The sequence below is a fragment of the Eptatretus burgeri genome, chromosome 1 (genome assembly GCF_056783735.1).
Source record: "Eptatretus burgeri isolate ZD-2024b chromosome 1, Ebu_testis_v1, whole genome shotgun sequence".
In the NCBI taxonomy this organism is placed as follows: domain Eukaryota; kingdom Metazoa; phylum Chordata; class Myxini; order Myxiniformes; family Myxinidae; genus Eptatretus; species Eptatretus burgeri.
In genome coordinates, this window is record NC_140961.1 from 15,939,653 (window position 1) to 15,958,060 (window position 18,408).

Sequence of the window (18,408 nt, forward strand, 5' to 3'; positions counted from 1 at the left end):
AGCCATTATGATTTTAAGCCACACATAGTTATCCATCGTGAACTGTATTAGGGTTTTTGATGTAAACTTTGTTTGGACTTCCCAAAATATTTTTTTTCCCAAAGTTGATTGACGGTCGACTCGTGCAAAGATTACTATTGTATATGAAAAAAAAAATAGGACCACTGGACCCTGAGCTTATCTGGGCCCTGGCCTAATGTTGTAACCCAGATTTGGTAGCATTCTGACTGGTGGGTCTGGAGGGGAAGATTTTTGAAGAAATTTACACAATTTTCCCAAAAATTTACGAACGTGGCCATTTTGACACACTTCTGATCATGTGATCGGCATGGCCTCTGCAATTTAACATCCCTACCGTGGCCTAATGTTGTAACCAAAAATTTGTTAGCATTCTGACTGGTGTGTCTGGAGGAGCTATTTGATGGAATTTACTCAGTCCATCATTTTGACCTACTTAGTCAAGTGACTGCAACGAGCTTTGCAATTCCTGTTACCAGTCAGGAGCGGAACCTCGCTGCCAAATTTCAGCTGGGTCGGCCTAGTGGTTTGGCCGGACAAGTCAAAATAGGAGACGGATGGACGAACAAACAGACGGACAAACGGTGTGCGATGAAAATACCTTATCAGGAATTCCAATTCCAGATAAGCTAAAAAAATTGGTGTGAGCTTAAATATATATATATATATATATATACACACTCCAAACACACACACACACACACACACACACACACACACACACACACACACACACACACACGTTTATATTTTCTTCTTTCCTCAACCCCTTCCAGCGGTGATTTGCATGTCACAGGAAGTGCTCACTGCACGTTCAGCACAGCCCAGAAAGCTTTGGGAAAAGACAACTTCACACTCATTCCTGAGGGTACTAACGGCATCGAGGAGCGAATGAGCATTATCTGGGACCGAGCTGTGGTAGGCATCGTGGTGTGCGTGTGTCACTGTGCACATTCTTAAAATTGTTCAATTAATTCTCTGCTTTCTTAAACACTCCGACTGGTCCGTGTTTTTAAAATGGTGGAGGACAGGACAAACAATGTTGTTTTGGCCTGTCCATTCAAACTAAACATCGGTTGATCTGCATGTCGTTCAACATTGATGACATCCAATTGTCGATGAAAGGACGTGACTGTGACATTCCGGTAAAACACAATTCTGTTTCCTTTACTGTCTCCACCAAACCTGTCCCTTCTTTTGATTAGGCCACTGGGAAGATGGATGAAAATCACTTTGTCGCCGTCACAAGCACAAACGCCGCCAAGATCTTCAACATGTACCCTCGGAAAGGAAGAATTGCTGTTGGTTCTGATGCCGATCTCGTTATCTGGGAACCAGATATTGTGAAAACCATTTCTGCAAAAACCCATAACCAGGTAATGCAAGAGAGATTCAGGTATTGTGGAAATTATGTACCTTCGATGGGGCTTCGCAATTGCCATTGTGTGAGGCTTGCGTCTGGTTTTACTCATATCCATCATTATTGTCTATTTTATCTTACAAAAGCTATTTTTTATACAAAAGAGGACATGTACAAGTAAGGGGGAAAATAAAACCTGATGTTTTTGTTCCGTTTTTTCTCCAGAAGTGTTCCATGACACCTCTCCGGCAATCATACCTCTTGCCTGTATTCAATCACAATTATTTGTCACGTCCTCTTTTCCTTTCACCTTCTCCAACACCACTAACATTCTCCCTGCTCCCGGCTCAATCTCAGAGCCTCACAACCCCCGACTTCGCAAACTCTCCACACACTCACCGAACCTTTGCTCACATTGGGATGAGATTCTTGACTCCTCAATTACTTATCGGGTTTTACAGAGATGTGACCAGAACAACCGCGAGGGCCAGCTCATGTCAAAACAACTGTGCAAGCTCGACCCATCCATGTTTAACCGTAGTTTACCGATAGAGGTGTGCATGATAACTTCACAGATCTGATGATGCTATATATATCTATATATATATATATATATATATATATATATATATATATATATATATATATATATATATATATATATATATATACACGAGGTCTGTCTAAAACGTAATGGGACTGACTTCACAGAAATTTTATTCCAAAAAATATATTGAAATCACAGCTTGTCCCCTTCAAAATAGTTTCCCTCCAGTCTCACACACTTGTCCATCCTCTTCTTCCATGCTTCGATGCACCCCCGGAAGGCTTCTTCTGGAGCACTCCGGAGCAACGTCGTCATGGCCCTTTTGATGGCCTCCACAACAGGAAATTGGGTCCCCTTCATCACCCCCTTGAGCTCCGGGAATAGGAAAAAATCACAAGGGGCCAAGTCTGGCAAATACGGGGGTTGTTCCAGAGTTGGCATGTTCCTCTCCGCCATAAACTGTCGGATGCTCAGGGCACTGTGAGCAGGAGCGTTGTCATGGTGGAGCACCCAGGCATTGTTCTCCCACAGATCCCTCCTCTTGTCCGAGACTGATCTCATGAGGCGCTGGAGGATCTCCTTGTGCCCGTATTGATTCACTGTTTGACCCTGTGGTAGAAACTCGATGTGGACGATGCCTTTGATGTCAAAAAATGCGAAGAACATCACCTTGACTTTCGACTTCGACATCCTTGCTTTTTTTGGTGTTGGTGATGCCGGACTTTTTCACTGATGACTTTGCCAATTTGGTTTCGGGATCGTATTCCAATATCCACGATTCATCGCTAGTAATGACTCTCCCGATCAGGTCTGGATCGTCCTCGCGCTCGATAATGTCTTGACGGACAGTGACTCTTTGCTTGTTCCGGTCCTCGGACAACAGCTTGGGGACCATCTTTGCGCACACCTTGCGCATTTCGAGATTTTCAGTGATGATGCTCCAGACAGTGTCCTTGTTTATGGAACGTTCCTCAGCAATCATCCGCACCGTGAGTCGACCATCTACACGCACCAACTTCTTCACACGCTCGATGTTGTCCGCCGTTCTGCTCGTTGAAAGTCTTCCAGACCGTGGATCATCTTCAACCTCCTCCCGTCCCTCCTTGAACCTTTTGTGCCATTGAAATGCACGTGTACGTGATATCGTTTCTTCCCCGTAGACTTGCTGCAGCATTGCGAAGGATTCGGAAGGTGTTTTGCCAATATTGGCAAGAAACTTTAGATTGGCTCTCTGCTCACGACTCACAGCACGACGACTCAGACTACACGATGTGTAAAGCACGACCTGTAAAAAAAAAATCACATCATGAGCGCAGTCAACCGTCACCAATCAGATATATTGCTGGAATGTTGCGAAAGACTGTGACACAACCCGTTCATTCAAATTGTGTAAGTGGAGCACACAGCAGGCTCAGTCCCGTTACTTTTTAGACGGACCTCACATATATATATGTATGACCGTTTTTACAGCCATTTTTCCCTGCTGTGCAGGGGTTGGGCTTTTTCTTGAGGCAATGTTTTATGGCCGGATGCCTTTCCTGACGCCAACCCTGGTCGCCTCTTATGACACACAGGGATATGGAACACCTATTCTAACCGGGGCATACACCGGGACCAGTACACTGGTACTCATTTCGCCAACCTCTGAAGGATGATAGGCTGAGTCAACCCCCTGGTGTTAATTCAGCAGCCAATGGGTCTTGAACTCAGGACCCTGGGATCCAAAGCCACCACCCTAACCACTAAGCCAACACCAGGCTATATATATATATATATATATATATATATATATATATATATATATATATATATATATATATATATATATATATATATATATATATATATATATATATATATATATATATATATATATATATATATATATATTCACAACCATGTTAATGGCAAAAATCACTTTTTTTTATCAAACTGGTATTTTACATAATGTGTCAAATATCCTTGAAACTGTGGTGTATGGGCGGAGCATGTATTGTTTGGGCGAGCCCCGAGTCACGGATGGTGGTGGTCACGTGGTTGTGGCTTCATATGTCCTGACTCGCCCACTAGGGACTTGTAGCACCAGTAGCACCAGTTAGCAGCATATGGTATCATTGGCAGTGTCTTGTAGGTCGTGTGCCTGTAGAGTGCATCAAGTGCGTAATAGAGCGGAGTTACGGGCATCCTACGCCCACCCTCTCGCTCGAGGCAATAAAGCGGAGTTGTGTTACCCTCCGGCTCATGTCTGCCTGTTCGCACCTCTGCCACGACACTACAGAAACCATTCATTGGGTTTCTTATTCCATTAATTTATTTATTATTCTCTTCTCGACATACCACAAGGATTAATTGTGATATATATGTGTGTATGTATATATATATATATATATATATATATATATATATATATATATATATATATATATATATATATATATATATACCTTCTATATATTAATAAAACTCTCATCATATATGTATGTATGTATGTATATACGTATGTATGTATGTATGTTCCCAAAATACAGCCAAAACGGTACAGGATAGCGCAAACATTTTCGGCCCACCTTACTCACCATTCGCCTGCGGTGTGTGGTATCAAGTTTCGTTAAAATCGGACAACGGAAAAGATTATAAAAAAAAATCAATTCCCGATTCAGTCAAGTACTCTTCGGGAGAATTTGATCAATGCAAACAACCTCAGCGGTATAGTTTGCTGGAGCTATCTTTTTTATTTTTTTGAAAATTTTTTATCAACCGCTGTCACAACGGGAACCCAACGGGTTCACGGGTCATCTAGTGTGTGTATATATAATCAAAAAGGCTTCGTCATTTTATATTTTCAAAATAATATTTTCCAAAGATTATCTTCTGCAATCTTTTTCTTTTTCTTTTATTTTTTTTCCTTTTAATCACTCCCAAGCACTCACTGGTGAACCTTTGAAAGTTTGATAAAGATCCATTCAGCCATCTCAGAAAAAAATGGCAACATGTAGACACAGACAGACAGACAAACGGCTCTTTTCATAGAGATTTGATGTACCATCCTCGTTACTGAACATCTGTGCCGCCGAAGCAGCTTCCTGAGCAAGGATTATACAGCGTGGTTTGCCATTGCCTTCCCAGCAGTCGTTGGGGCAGGAATTTGTAATTTGGCCAAGATGCCAACGAAATGTCATCCACTCTTGGTGAAGGGCACCGTGGGTCTCTTTAACGCCCCTCAACTAATGTCGGTAGACAGGACGCCCAGTTTAACGTCAGGAGTGACACACACACATTGATGAATCGTCCTGCCTGTAAAACACCAGGATGACGTTTTATCGCTGGATTGGGATTGAAACCCGGCTACACAGCTTCGAGGTGAGTGTGGGTACCTTGAGGTCATCCTGTCAGAGGTTGTATATCAACGCACTGTGTTAATAAACAGAGATTTCATGTTGCATTGAAACATTAAAAATGTTCATGTGATAAAAGTGTAATCTGAATCTAAAAAGATCACCACTGGTGTCTTTGGATGGTATAAAATAAAATCAGACATACAATAAGTACCTTCAAAAGAGTTTAAAAAAAAGAAGAATTCTGGAGCTTTCTTAACTCAGGCATTAACTCAGCCTTCTTAACTTAACTTAACTTAACTTAACTATGAATGCATTATTTAATTATATCAGTTAGAAAAAAAACAAACCACTTTTTCCTGATTTTTATCTCATTTAACTCAAGATTTCGACATAATTATTTAGGCCATGAGTTGCAATCGTCACATATGGAATCAGATTTTGAATATCAGCTTTTAATCAGCCTATAATGATACATTATTCAATCTTGCCAGGAGCCAATCACATTGCACCTTGCTCACACAGTCAATCAGCGTCAACCACAAACAGATGAATGGACAACCATCTCTGTCATCTCTGTCTTACACACACACACACACACACACACACACACACACACACACACACACACACACACACACACACACACACACACACACACACACACACACACACACACACACACACACACACACACACACACACACACACACACACATACACACACACACACACACACACGTGTGTATATTCCAATAAAAAAAATTTTAAATGTAAAAACAGAGGGATGAAATCTCAAAAAACAACCAAACAATGAAGAATGACACCACATTATGACATCATAATACGACACAACAATCCTCTTGTGGTTTAGCATCACGATATATTTTGACATTTTACTTTTGTTGTGGGATTGTGATGGAACAACATCAAAATATATCGCGATGCTAACCCACAAGAGGATTGTTGTGTCGTATTGTGACGTCATCATGTGGTGTCATTCTTCAGTGGTATTCTTATTCTCCATTCTTCTTCTCCATCCATCACAAATCCCACAACAAAAGTAAAATGTCAAATGATGTCGTGATGATAATCCACAAGAGGATTGTTGTGTCGTATTTTGGCATCGTAATGTGGTGTCATTCTTCATTGTTTTGGTTGTTTTTGTTGAGATTTCATCCCTCTGTGTTTTCACGTTTTTCGTAAAATGTTTTTTTTTGTTTCTGGTTTCTGCAATTTTTTTGTAAGTTATCAAATGCTTTATGTTTTATATATTTTATTATTTTGGCATGGATTATATCCATCAATGTTATTAAATTCGGTTTATGGTACATTAAATCCATCTGTTATAAAAAATTTTTAATACTTGTTTCAGTTTACTCGGGTGATTGGATATGTATCACTTTTGGAACGGTTCTGTCCAGTGTCCACACCCAACCCCCCCTCCCCCTCCCACACACACACACACACTCATGATCCTAGGCTGGTTTGGTTGAGTCCACATTTACATTTGATTTATTTTCAGAAATAAAACAATGTTTAAAAAAATTTAAAAGTAATGAAAAATTAATAAAATTAATAAAAGATAAATTAAAAAATTAATGTTTAAAAAATTAAAAAGTTTTGGGTTGCATGCACTAGTACAGAGACAAAGTAACTTCCTCACATTAGAATCAACATCAGGGCTTCAGCAGTTATTGAGGTAGGTCGAGCTACAGTTTTACATTGTTTTGAGAGGGGAACAAGGAGAAGAAGTACAAATTGGCAATTTAGCGATCTCTCATTGTGGTACTTTCGTAATGTATTTTGGTGTCTTTTTAAGTCTTGGTAGTTCAGATTGGTAGTACATTGTAGACAGCAACCGCCCAGGGTGGTACTACCGTTCTGACTTAGGAGTGTTAAAGTGGTGCTGGGAACCATCTTACACTCTCCGTGTCAGGATTGCTGGTCTTACTTTCTGTCTCATTCAAACTATAGCGACCAGGCTAGATTTAATCTCTCTTTTCTGCAAACAAACATCATATACCTTTCATCATACATTTCTCTTACTCACTCATTTTCCCTCCTCACTTTATTCTCTCTTTTCTTACTTCTCTATGCAGTTCTTTTATTTAAGGCTTGGCCTCGATGAGGACTATTTAGTCCATGCCTGTAGCCTTCAACATAAAAAAAGAAAAAGTAAACACTCGAGAATAAAAGTTATGGCTTTTAAATGCTTATAACTTCACTCTTTAGGAGTTTATGAACATATCATTGTGTACACATTTGAATGGCTAGCCATTTTTTCCCGTATCATCCCTCTATACGACCGTACTCCATGATAGATAGAGTGCGGAAATTAACCGCATGCTCTTCCAGCCAAAAATAGCTGGCGTAAAGCCACCTTGAAAAACTAGCTCCACAAGGTGAAGCCCTTTGCTGTTTGAAACCCGACCCAGGTTCCTCTACAGCTGCAGACATTTATAAGTAACACCCTGCATGATAATTCCAGTGCTGCATGCCCCTTTCAGCTGCCGGACCATTTTTGTTGCTTATATATTAAGATTCCAACAGAACAACGTTTGGACGTTTAGGATTCTCCAAAAAAAACTGTCACAATCTGAAAATTCCAGGCTGTGGAATATTATGTTGGCATTGGCTGAACAGGGCCTTTGATTAGGCGTATGCATCATTGGAACATCAATGGATCCACCGTTTTAAACTTCATGCATCAAATTTCCTGAGAATAATAAAATAATTAGTTGTGGATCATATAAATTGATGTCACTTGTTTTGACCAGGAATGTTTGATACCTTTCCTTAGTACGAGAAAGGAACCTTTAGAGTGTAGAGGTCAGAGTCATGTTCGTTATGGCTCCAATGGTGTGCTGAATGGTGCGCGTGGTATGTGTGTGCGACAGATGGTGGAATGTAACATCTTTGAGGGCATGGAATTCCGGGGTGCTCCGCTGATTGTTATCAGCCAGGGCAAGATCGTGCTGGAAGATGGCCTGTTGAACGTTACACAGGGATCTGGGAGATACATACCAAGAAAACCATTCCCAGACTACGTGTACAAACGTATAATGGCTCGTAGTAAGGTGAATGAACACTCACATATGACCATGGCAACAAGAACTATACAGCAAATAAAACTGACTGCATGTTTTTGAATCTACAAAATTCCAATTCTCTCTTTCAAAATGTCTTTATTCAATTGTGACACACACACACACACACACACACACACACACACACACACACACACACACACACACACACACACACACACACACACACACACACACACACACACACCATTCTACAACCCCACATACTTAACTATAATTTAATAGCAAACCTCAAAATAGATGTATGTCTAACGTAAGAACCTTCGTAACCTGCAGGCAATTGACAGATTTTCCAAACTGCCCAGATCAACAGCTGGGCTCTGTTATTCATTGAATTTTCAACCCTTTCAGCTCAGAACATCTCCAAACAGTGGATTCACAACACACATGTCTGCATGAACATGGTCACACAACACCGATTACATTGTCCATGGTAACGCAGAACACACACTAATTGTCTTGTGTGGAACAGGACGTGCTTCCGTGCTGTTTTCAAAGCTTTTGTATAACTGGCTGATTTGTTCAGACAACCAGAACTAACAATTATCTTTCGTATAACTTATAATGATGTTGTTACTGATCTGGGGTTTGAGTTTTGCCATGAGGGGAAGTGCTTGAGTTCCTCCCGAACACCGAGTCCTGAGGCCACTGGACATGAATAACTCCGTACTCCGGCGAGTTGTTTAGCAACCATGAACACCAATTGGTCCTGCCAATCCTCGTAGGGTTTCACTACTTCATGTGGACGACCGCACCACGGGGGTTCTCATGCCCTCGATGTATACTTGCATTAACTTATCTGATCAGGGGCATCTGAGCAGAGTTGCCAAGTATGCACCGGCTAACAAGAGCCAGTTGGTGGGATAAAACTTCCCAGATAGCTACATGCAGACTACGCTGGACCAATGGAGGAAAAGACATGATGAACTGTGTACATTTACAACAAGCAGATTTATTTATAATTAAGGCGAGCAAATGTCATGTGGTACAATAATCAAAGGCTTTATTACAAAAGCAATATGTACAGTCGGGGAAAGCTAGGATTTGTGGGGTGTTGCAAAAAAACAATGATATATAAACACAAGAGACAGTGCAGAGATATTCCGATCGAATACTTATACAATCTTAACTTACCCTAAGACAGGCACCATCAGTCATACCGCGATGAAAGTTAGAGAGTAAAGAGAAAGTACGAGGTGTTTGCGACCTCTTTAAATACCTGCCATAGTTGACGGGCCCATGCTTCCCAGTTGCATAAGAGGGGGTGGGGAGGGAGGGGAAGGAGAAAAGCTAAGGGCATCTAAGGTGTGTGATTGGAGGAGGTGTAATGAGGTGTGTGATGATTGGTGGTGTAATGTGGAGAGGATGGTGTAAAGATGTAGGTCAGGGTGTTTTGAAATGAAAGAAAGAACATGTGAGAGGAATAGACTTGATGTGAGTGTAAAGAAGTCTGTACATGTAAGTGTTTATAGGCTAAGGCGGCGCTTGGTCTGGCATCTGGCTCTCTGGTCCATCCTGTTCCACTGTTCCATGACCTCAGGAGCAAGCGGAAAGGGTGAGCGAGATGTGAGAAAAGAGCAGAGAAGAGGGAGGGCCAGAAAGTAGAGCTCTCTTTTATACTTCACCGGTGGGGACGGTGCTTGAGAGCAGAACAGGCAGAGCAATGGGTGTTTACCCCAACCCTCACTGGTGTACGGACCATTTCCCCAGTGCTAGCTCCGCCCATGCGAGGATTCTCCAAGTCTCCGATGGCGTCATTTGTTCCGCGCTTTCCCACACGATGGAGCTCTTAGAATAACATTGAGCAAGGGAATCTGGCAACACTCTCTGGCCACAAACATGCGCTGGACACAAAATGGGGGCCACAGTTGAGCGGAATGCTCGAGTTGTCCCCACAACATTGAACTGTGCCCAGCGCACACTCATGCCCTGAGCTCGATGCCAGAATGTCCAGCCCTGAGTATCTATAAGGGTACCGGCCACTTCCTTGTCTCCTGCTGGTTTAGAGGGAGGTGGTGGTCGTTGGTGATGACTGTGGTTGAGCGATGACAGAGGTGGTGTGGAGTAGTGGTTGCAGTGCAGCGAGTTCATGATGGAGGAGCTTGTGGTCGTCGTGGCGTCAATGATGAGTGTAGGCGAGCTTGAGTTGGAGTCCGATGATGTGGGGATTATTATGAAGGCATTGTGATGGTTGTAGAAATGTTGTAATGTTGGTGTTCGAGTACGGAGAAGGTCTGAGGTGATGCGTTATGGGAGAATGGCGTATGGTTTGAATGGGAAATGGCATACATATGCAAATGAACTGCTTGTGTGTAAGCAAGCATACATGAAGGAGAGGTTGTGTGTGTAGTAACGTAAAAAAAAAAAAAAATAGACAGAAGATGAGAATAAAGACCTGCCTAAAAGCTTTCACAACACATAAGGGAAGGGCTATCTAAATTGCACACTAAAGAAATAACTGTCTCAGCACCACTATATGTTGTGTACCACCACCGAGGGGGAGTGCCGGTTTCGCAAAACCACAACAATATATGATGTCATTATACATTATTGAGTAATGACCATTGTATCGCGCACAGAGCATTGTACGTCAAGTTGTTCCCTTTCCTATTTAAAATATATAAATGCTCATTCACCAAATCTCGATTGACACGACGACAAATACTTTAATATTACATTCAGAGAAAAATCATAACAACAAGGAAAAAAGACATAAAATGTCATAGCCCCCATTGTTTTAGTAATTTTACTCTACGGAGTTAAAGGGCAAGCCCACACATATATTTACAACCAAAATGGCCACCAGTCTACCAGTCAGCCATCTTTGATCAGATCGCAAGATAAAGTTAAGTGCAAGTGCATGCCATCATGTACTGTGCTTGTGCCATGTTTGAACAAAATCAGACCATATATGTCTGAGAAATGTTTGGGGACACATTTAAGTTACAAAATGGCTGACAGTCGGCCATCTTAGATATGATCTCGAAAAATAAAAATAATAATACTTTAACAGCTGGAATTATTCTCACATTATTGTGGGATTGGCCAAGGGAACATTTTTGTCTGAAGTCATTCACGAACCTGCTGGCCAGGCCTACCATTTGACAAGTTTTGGGCAGGATTTAGTCATTTGTTAAGGATGTCAATGATAACTCACCTCCTCTTCCTGAAAGACACTGTGCAGTCTTTAACATCGTCAAACTAAAGCTAGTTGGTAGACCTTCATCCGAAAATGTTCCTTACCTCACAGTTGTGTGCTTGTAATCCATTAAAAGAGATAGGACACCCCGGCTTAACATCCATCCGATGGATGACGCACACGTGATGCAACACCCGGTCAGTCGCACTGGACTCCTAAATTTTTTTCAATGATCTTTAAAACCATTATTTTACTTCAAAATTGAATTATATACTTGAATCGTGTTTGATGAACTCTCGCTTATAATGGAATAACAATTACAATATGAACACACTGTACTGTGGAATGGAAGAAGAAGCAGAAGAAGAAGAATAAGAAGAAGAAGAAGAAGAAGAAGAAGAAGAAGACGAAGAAGAATTAGATTAGAGGAATAAGGATCCCACTGCTCTGTCGCAGAAATTCATGGGATAATTTTGAAATCCAAATGGATGGTGTGATGGTTGTTTTTCATGTGTGACAACTATATATTAATAAAACTCTCATCTTGTATATATGTCTGTATGTATGTATGTTCCCGCAATACAGCCAAAATGGTACACGATAGCGCAAAAATTTTAGTGCCATCTTACTCACCATTCTCCTGCGGTGTGCAGTATCAAGTTTCATTCACATCGAGCAATGAAAAAAAAAATAAAAAAATCAATTCCCAATTCAGTCAAGTACTCTTCGGGAGTATTTGATCAATGCAAACAACCTCAGCGGTAGAGTTGGCTGGAGCTATCTTTTTTTTTTTTGAAATGATTTTTTTCATCAACCGCTGTCACAACGGGAACCCAACGGGTTCACGGGTCGTCTGATATATATATATATATATATATATATATATATATATATATATATATATATATATATATATATATATATATATATATATATATATATATTAGCAAAGCACCATGGCACTATCAGACATGGAACTCCCTCTCTCCAAAGTACTCCAATGCTTATTCATCCATGTTATTGTGCCAAATGCCAATGCTTTCAATCCTGCAAATTATATCATCATTAATGTCCACACCACACTGAAGAGGCTTCAACCATTTACATGCTCAGGCCCATTATATTCATAATTGTCTGTTGTCTTTTATTTTTGGTGGCTTACCAAATGCTCCAATAATCACAAACGTTTATTTTGCAAATTATTTTCGATCTTGTTCCAAACTTGTACACCTTCCAGCAGTTTGCATGGCTTTCGGCATTTTGAGCGAACAATGTTGTATTCATTTTGATGGTTATCACATCGTAATCAATTAAATAACTGAGTGCTTCTCAATTTTGCCAAAGTGCCGCCATTTTGTATTTCCCCTTATCTTCTGTATTGCCTGATAGTTCTCACAAAATACTTATTTCCTGATCTTCTACAAGTTGAAATTGTCTCTGCCAGTTAAAGTTCCTTAATGACTCACCTTCTTAAATTACAACTGACCATTTAGTCTTCCTTTGTCATCTGAAATGGATTAAAGACGTTTTTATGGCCTACATGGTTTTGCACCAGTTGGCAGAGCTGCGTGGAGTCCCACGTGGGCTTTATGATGGACCTGTGCATGAAGTGAGCGGTACCCCAAGGACGACCGTCGCCACTCCATCTTCGCGCACATCCCCAACCAGACAGCAAACGCCAAACTTGCCTCCCGTCCGTAACCTGCACCAGTCAGGGTTTAGTCTGTCGGGTAGGTTCCGTTCCGCTCTGTTCCATCTCCATTTATTCCCTTTCATGCGTCGGGATGGTTTAATCGATGGTGATATGAACATATCTGTGTCTGCACATTTTGACGTATTGAGTTTCACTGCTTCTTTCATTGGCTGTCCCAGCAGGATTACAGGTGGATGACAACACACCCCGGCGTACAGGCCACCGCATTGTGAATCCACCAGGCGGCCGCTCGAACATCACTTCTCTCGGCTAGAAACGCCTCGCTTCCAACATTAACTCTAGGCCGCATCATCGGAGGTCCCATCACCACCCTTCTTCCTATTCTAACCTCACAGCTGTGTGCCCCTTCGACCCATACACACCCTGTTGTGGCATTCTTCATGCAATGTGTGTAATTTCTTTTGGCCAGAGCAGCTTTTGATATTTTTCAAATGTAATCGTGTTGTGCATGTACAGTCAACATCACGTTCTTGGTTACAAAATCTTGTTTGCATTAAAGAAAGTGACAACTTCGGCTAACCCCATCAAAAGGTTATCGTTATTCAGGGGCCATCTCCATATTACATCTGCAAAAGTGCAGAGGTTTACTGTCCTCACCTCCCCCACCCCCTCCCTCTCCAAACATGATTCAAGCATTCCTCTTCCTTCTTCCACTCATTCATTCCTATCTCTGTGTTCTCTCTCTCTCTTCTTCTCCCTCAGCTTCCCTTTTTTTGTCCCCCACCCCCTTTCACGTCCTTTTCTTAATTTTCTTCTTCTCAAATTACCTCCTACCCTGTTTTGCACACTTAATATGTAGATGGATCCTTCCACTTTATGAAGGCTGGTGTTAGCTCATGTAGAAACTAACAAAGCATAAATAGGGATAATTGTGTAAAACAGCAGATATTACTGTGTTTGTGTTTGATGGATAAAGGTGTGGAGGGTTTGGTGGTTGTTATTGATTAATACACCTGGTGCCAGTTGAATCACACATTCCTCCTTTATTACTGCACCACATTTACTTACATTCCACTGAGTTGGGCTACCGACGTAGCTGTCGTTATAAAGTTAGTTAGATTTTCAAACATGATTATTTACACCGCTCAGTTTTTATGCACAAGGTCTCTCTCTCTCTCTCTCTCTCTCTCTCTCTCTCTCTCTCTCTCTCTCTCTCTCTCTCTCTCTCTCTCTCTCTCTCTCTCTCTCTCTCTCTCTCTCTCTCTCTCTCTCTCTCTCTCTATCTCTCTCTATCTCTCTCTCTCTCTCTATCTCTCTCTCTCTCTCTCTCTCTCTCTCTCTCTCTCTCTCTCTCTCTATCTCTCTATCTCTCTATCTCTCTATCTCTCTATCTCTCTATCTCTCTATCTCTCTATCTCTCTATCTCTCTATCTCTATCTCTATCTCTATCTCTATCTCTATCTCTATCTCTATCTCTATCTCTATCTCTATCTCTATCTCTATCTCTATCTCTATCTCTATATCTATCTCTATCTCTATCTCTATCTCTATCTCTATCTCTATCTCTATCTCTATCTCTATCTCTATCTCTATCTCTATCTCTATCTCTATCTATCCTAACCAGGCTGTGTTTATGACTCCCATTCTTCATTTTTCATTTTTGGCAAGCGATGTGTGCCACCTAAATTGAATGCCTTTTTAACAATTATTCTCAATCAGCTTTTGCAAGCATTCGATGCCAACATGGACATTTTTTTTATTTTTTAAGGGAAGTGTGGAAGGCCTTGGTGTTTGAATTGAAGCCTCTTATAATAGGCACATGCTGCATTGGATAGGTGGAACACAACTGAATTTACCGAATGGACACACAAAGCAGAATACGCCGAATCATTTATTGAATGGATAAACAGATAAAGCAGAATTTTCTGAATCATGAGGAACGGTCCCGGTTGCCTTGTTGCATGTTGTTGGGTCTTGAGTTTTGCGATGCTATTGCCATGATAATTAATGCGAGATGAGAAGGAATGCGTAAAAAGAGCATGAGCAGAAAGGGTAGTTTTGTCTGCGCCGTGAGTAGCTGTAGATGCAGCTGTGCTTGGTGTTAACTGTGGGTTTTCCAAAGTCCGTCCGTTTCTTGGATACGGAGCGTCCGGATTGCAGACTGCAAGGTGGACCCAATTATCGGATGGTGTTTGACCTCCTTACCGTTATAACCCGAGCACCATGTGTAGTTTCCTTGGAACCTGGCGTAGTTGTCGTGATGCCGGTTCATTTGAGTTTGGCTCCACGAGGTCTCAGTTCGGTCCACGTGGCACAAACACCAAATGAAGCGGCCCAACCTTGCACCGAATTCTGGGATCCCTTTAACCCGTCCAAGCTTGTTTTACATCCTGTGCTGAGGTTAATAAAAAAAGGATTCTTGGAAAAACGTCACCATGGTCTATCTCACTAGATTTTGTACAAAATGCCATCGCGATACCAACTTCAAATTGGAACAGGAGATTTTATGTGTTTGTTTTTTTATGGCTTCATAAAACACTAGATTGACACCTGTTGATCTGGTCCCAGTACTTGGCGGTAATGTACACACACCTGCATGCGCATTTATGATAGAGCAATAAATTGATTGTGCTCATGTGCCTTTCTTCCCAATCCATAATCGATCGCCTATAAAATTCTAACCTCTATTTAGGAGTTATATCATGATTGGGGGGGGGGGGGTCGGGTGAAGGGAGGGACACGCCAACAAAATATAGTGAGGCTTGGAGAAATAAGAGATGTGGGGAAAAATGAGGGTGAGGGGAGGACACAGGAGGGAGTGTGGACTTGCTGCTGCAAGGGGATCTTTGACCCTCCATGTCTGGCCCTCCATGTCCTTGGCATCTTCTGGCAGGAGACTGAACCTGAACAGGCATTATGGATGGGAAATCAAAGTGGATCCTGTTATAGGGGAATCCTACCATGGAGTTACCCCCAAAGTAATGTTTTTGGTATAAGCTCATACGATAGTAAAAGCAAACGTTCATGATGGATGGCGTATTCTACAAACGACAAGTAATACAGACACTTTGCATGTTTGAATTTAGATGTTTTTGGAAACTTAAAACTTGATTGAGAAATAAATATAAGAACCGTTACTTTTGGGTACCTCCAGTCTTTTGTTTTTCCTCAAGTTAATATTAATCAATCGATTGGCCCATAGTTTGCATGCATAAATTTGTTATCTTGTGACTATCGATTACCTTACACTAACATTTGAAACACTTGCCGGGCATTGCCCGACGCTGTTCTAATACTGTTGGCATTTCAAACAAATTTAATTTTGGGTTTTTTTGTGGGGGGCCTCAAGCATTTCCATCCATCCACTTAGGAATGGGGTCGGGGATCATATAATGTTACCTTTCACATTGCTACAAAGGCTTCAGGCATGGAAATCATTAAAAAAAGAAATTAAACTTTTCTTTTCAAAACTCACTGATTAACCTCTGAAAGTTTTATGAAGACCTGTAAGGCTATCTCTGAGAAAAATGGAAACACACACAGACACAGACACACAGACAGACACAAACGGCTCTCTTATGGTATATTGTTGTGAGCCGTGGTTCGTTGGCGATAAACGACCACTAGGTGGAGCAGTGGAGTCGTCTCTCACCGAACACCCGGAATTTAGGTTGTGACTCTTGGATAAGTCCGAGAGTTCACGGGTCCCTTAGCGGACCGTGGTCGCCAATATTTCGACGGCGTTAATTGCCTAATTTCAATATACCTAAATTCCCACGTCATCCAACTACCGGGGAAAACCACACCCTCGACGGACCTCTGGCAGAACAGACCATTTACCGAGCCTGATCCGGGCGTAAACCGAGCAGGGATTACCAAGATCCGTCGGTCCAAATGAACAATTTATGGCACGAACGGCCTTACTATTTCTCAAGCCCGCACCGTGCTGGGTCAATGAAAGAAAACACGAACAACGAACTGGAGCATTTAACACAGGGGTTTATTTTACAATTGGCAATAATCGGGAACGGAGGCACAGAGCAGAGTTATCACGAATAAAGAAATGTAATGTACAATGAACAAGGCACTTAACAATTCTACTTACAGACGGGGCCCACAGACACACACTCACACACCCAAAGAAATGGTGGCCGCGGCCTCGTGCGATCTGCTCGAGCTTGTCCAGTGGCGTGACTCTAACCCACCGCCAACAACGCCGCACCAAGCTCCGGGGACCAAGAACGGCACCACGGACCAGATGAGAACACCAGCAGCTTCCTGTCTTTCTCCTGTACGAAGGGGTGAACCTTGCTTGCTTTCGACCAGGCGAACCTTGCTTGCTTTTACAAGGCGAACCTTTCTTGCTTTTACGAGGCGAACCTTTCTTGCTTTTACGAGGCGAACCTTTCTTGCTTTCGACCAGGCGAACCTTGCTTGCTTTTAGGAGGCGAGCCTTGCTTGCTTTTGACCAGGCGAACCTTTCTTGCTTTTGACCAGGCGAACCTTGCTTGCTTTTACGAGGCGAACCTTTCTTGCTTTTGACCAGGCGAGCCTTGCTTGCTTGCCACGAGGTGAACCTTGCTTGCTTTCGACCAGGCAAACCTTGCTTGCTTGCCACGAGGCGAACCTTGCTTGCTTGCCACGAGGCGAACCTTGCTTGCTTGCCACGAGGTGAACCTTGCTTGCTTTCGACCAGGCGAACCTTGCTTACTTGCCACGAGGCGAACCTTGCTTGCTTTCGACCAGGCGAGCCTTGCTTGCTTTTACGAGGCGAACCTTTCTTGCTTTTTTTTCCACGGCTCGCCACTTCGTCTTATCCTCCCCCTCTCCCGCGGGTCGAGGGCACCGCTCTGAGGGACTCGCCTCCGGATTGGACGAGGGGTTGTCGGGCGACTCGTGGCCACCCTTCATTGGTCAGGCCGAACACTCCATCTGGCTGGGCGGGGCCGCCCCTGAGGTGGTCAGCCCCCCTGATTGGCTGGGGCACGTGTGCGATGCTCGCCCTTTGCTCATTGGCTGGAGGAAACGCTCTATTCCCCTTCTTGGGGCGGAGCCTCGATCCGAAGCGACGGAGGCTCCACCCACGCTCTCAGCCAAAAACACGTGGGCAATGGCGACCAGGTTGTGCGGGTCGGCACCGCTGTTGTTGTTGTTGTTGTTGTTGTTGTAGATGTAATAAAAACCGAACTAAAAAATAACTCCTAGCGCACACACGAAATTCCCATTAGACATTGGGGATGGATTC

General features: G+C 42.4%; 1 protein-coding gene across 4 annotated transcripts in view; it reads left to right on the forward strand.

Moving 5' to 3' along the window:
* LOC147033928 (dihydropyrimidinase-related protein 2-like) overlaps positions 1–15,596 on the forward strand; it is a 41,473-nt gene extending 25,877 nt beyond the window's left edge. For 2 of the 4 annotated variants that reach the window (XM_085873312.1, XM_085873332.1), the window contains exons 10-14: positions 795–936; positions 1,224–1,394; positions 8,161–8,340; positions 13,065–13,239; positions 13,382–15,596. In XM_085873312.1, coding sequence (XP_085729438.1) covers positions 795–936; positions 1,224–1,394; positions 8,161–8,340; positions 13,065–13,239; positions 13,382–13,476 — 763 coding nt within the window. In that variant the 3' untranslated portion in view covers positions 13,477–15,596. The remainder of the gene's footprint in view (positions 1–794; positions 937–1,223; positions 1,395–8,160; positions 8,341–13,064; positions 13,240–13,381) is intronic. The other 2 variants (XM_085873322.1, XM_085873342.1) reach the window with 1 other exon arrangement.
* Positions 15,597–18,408: the final 2,812 nt, after the last annotated feature.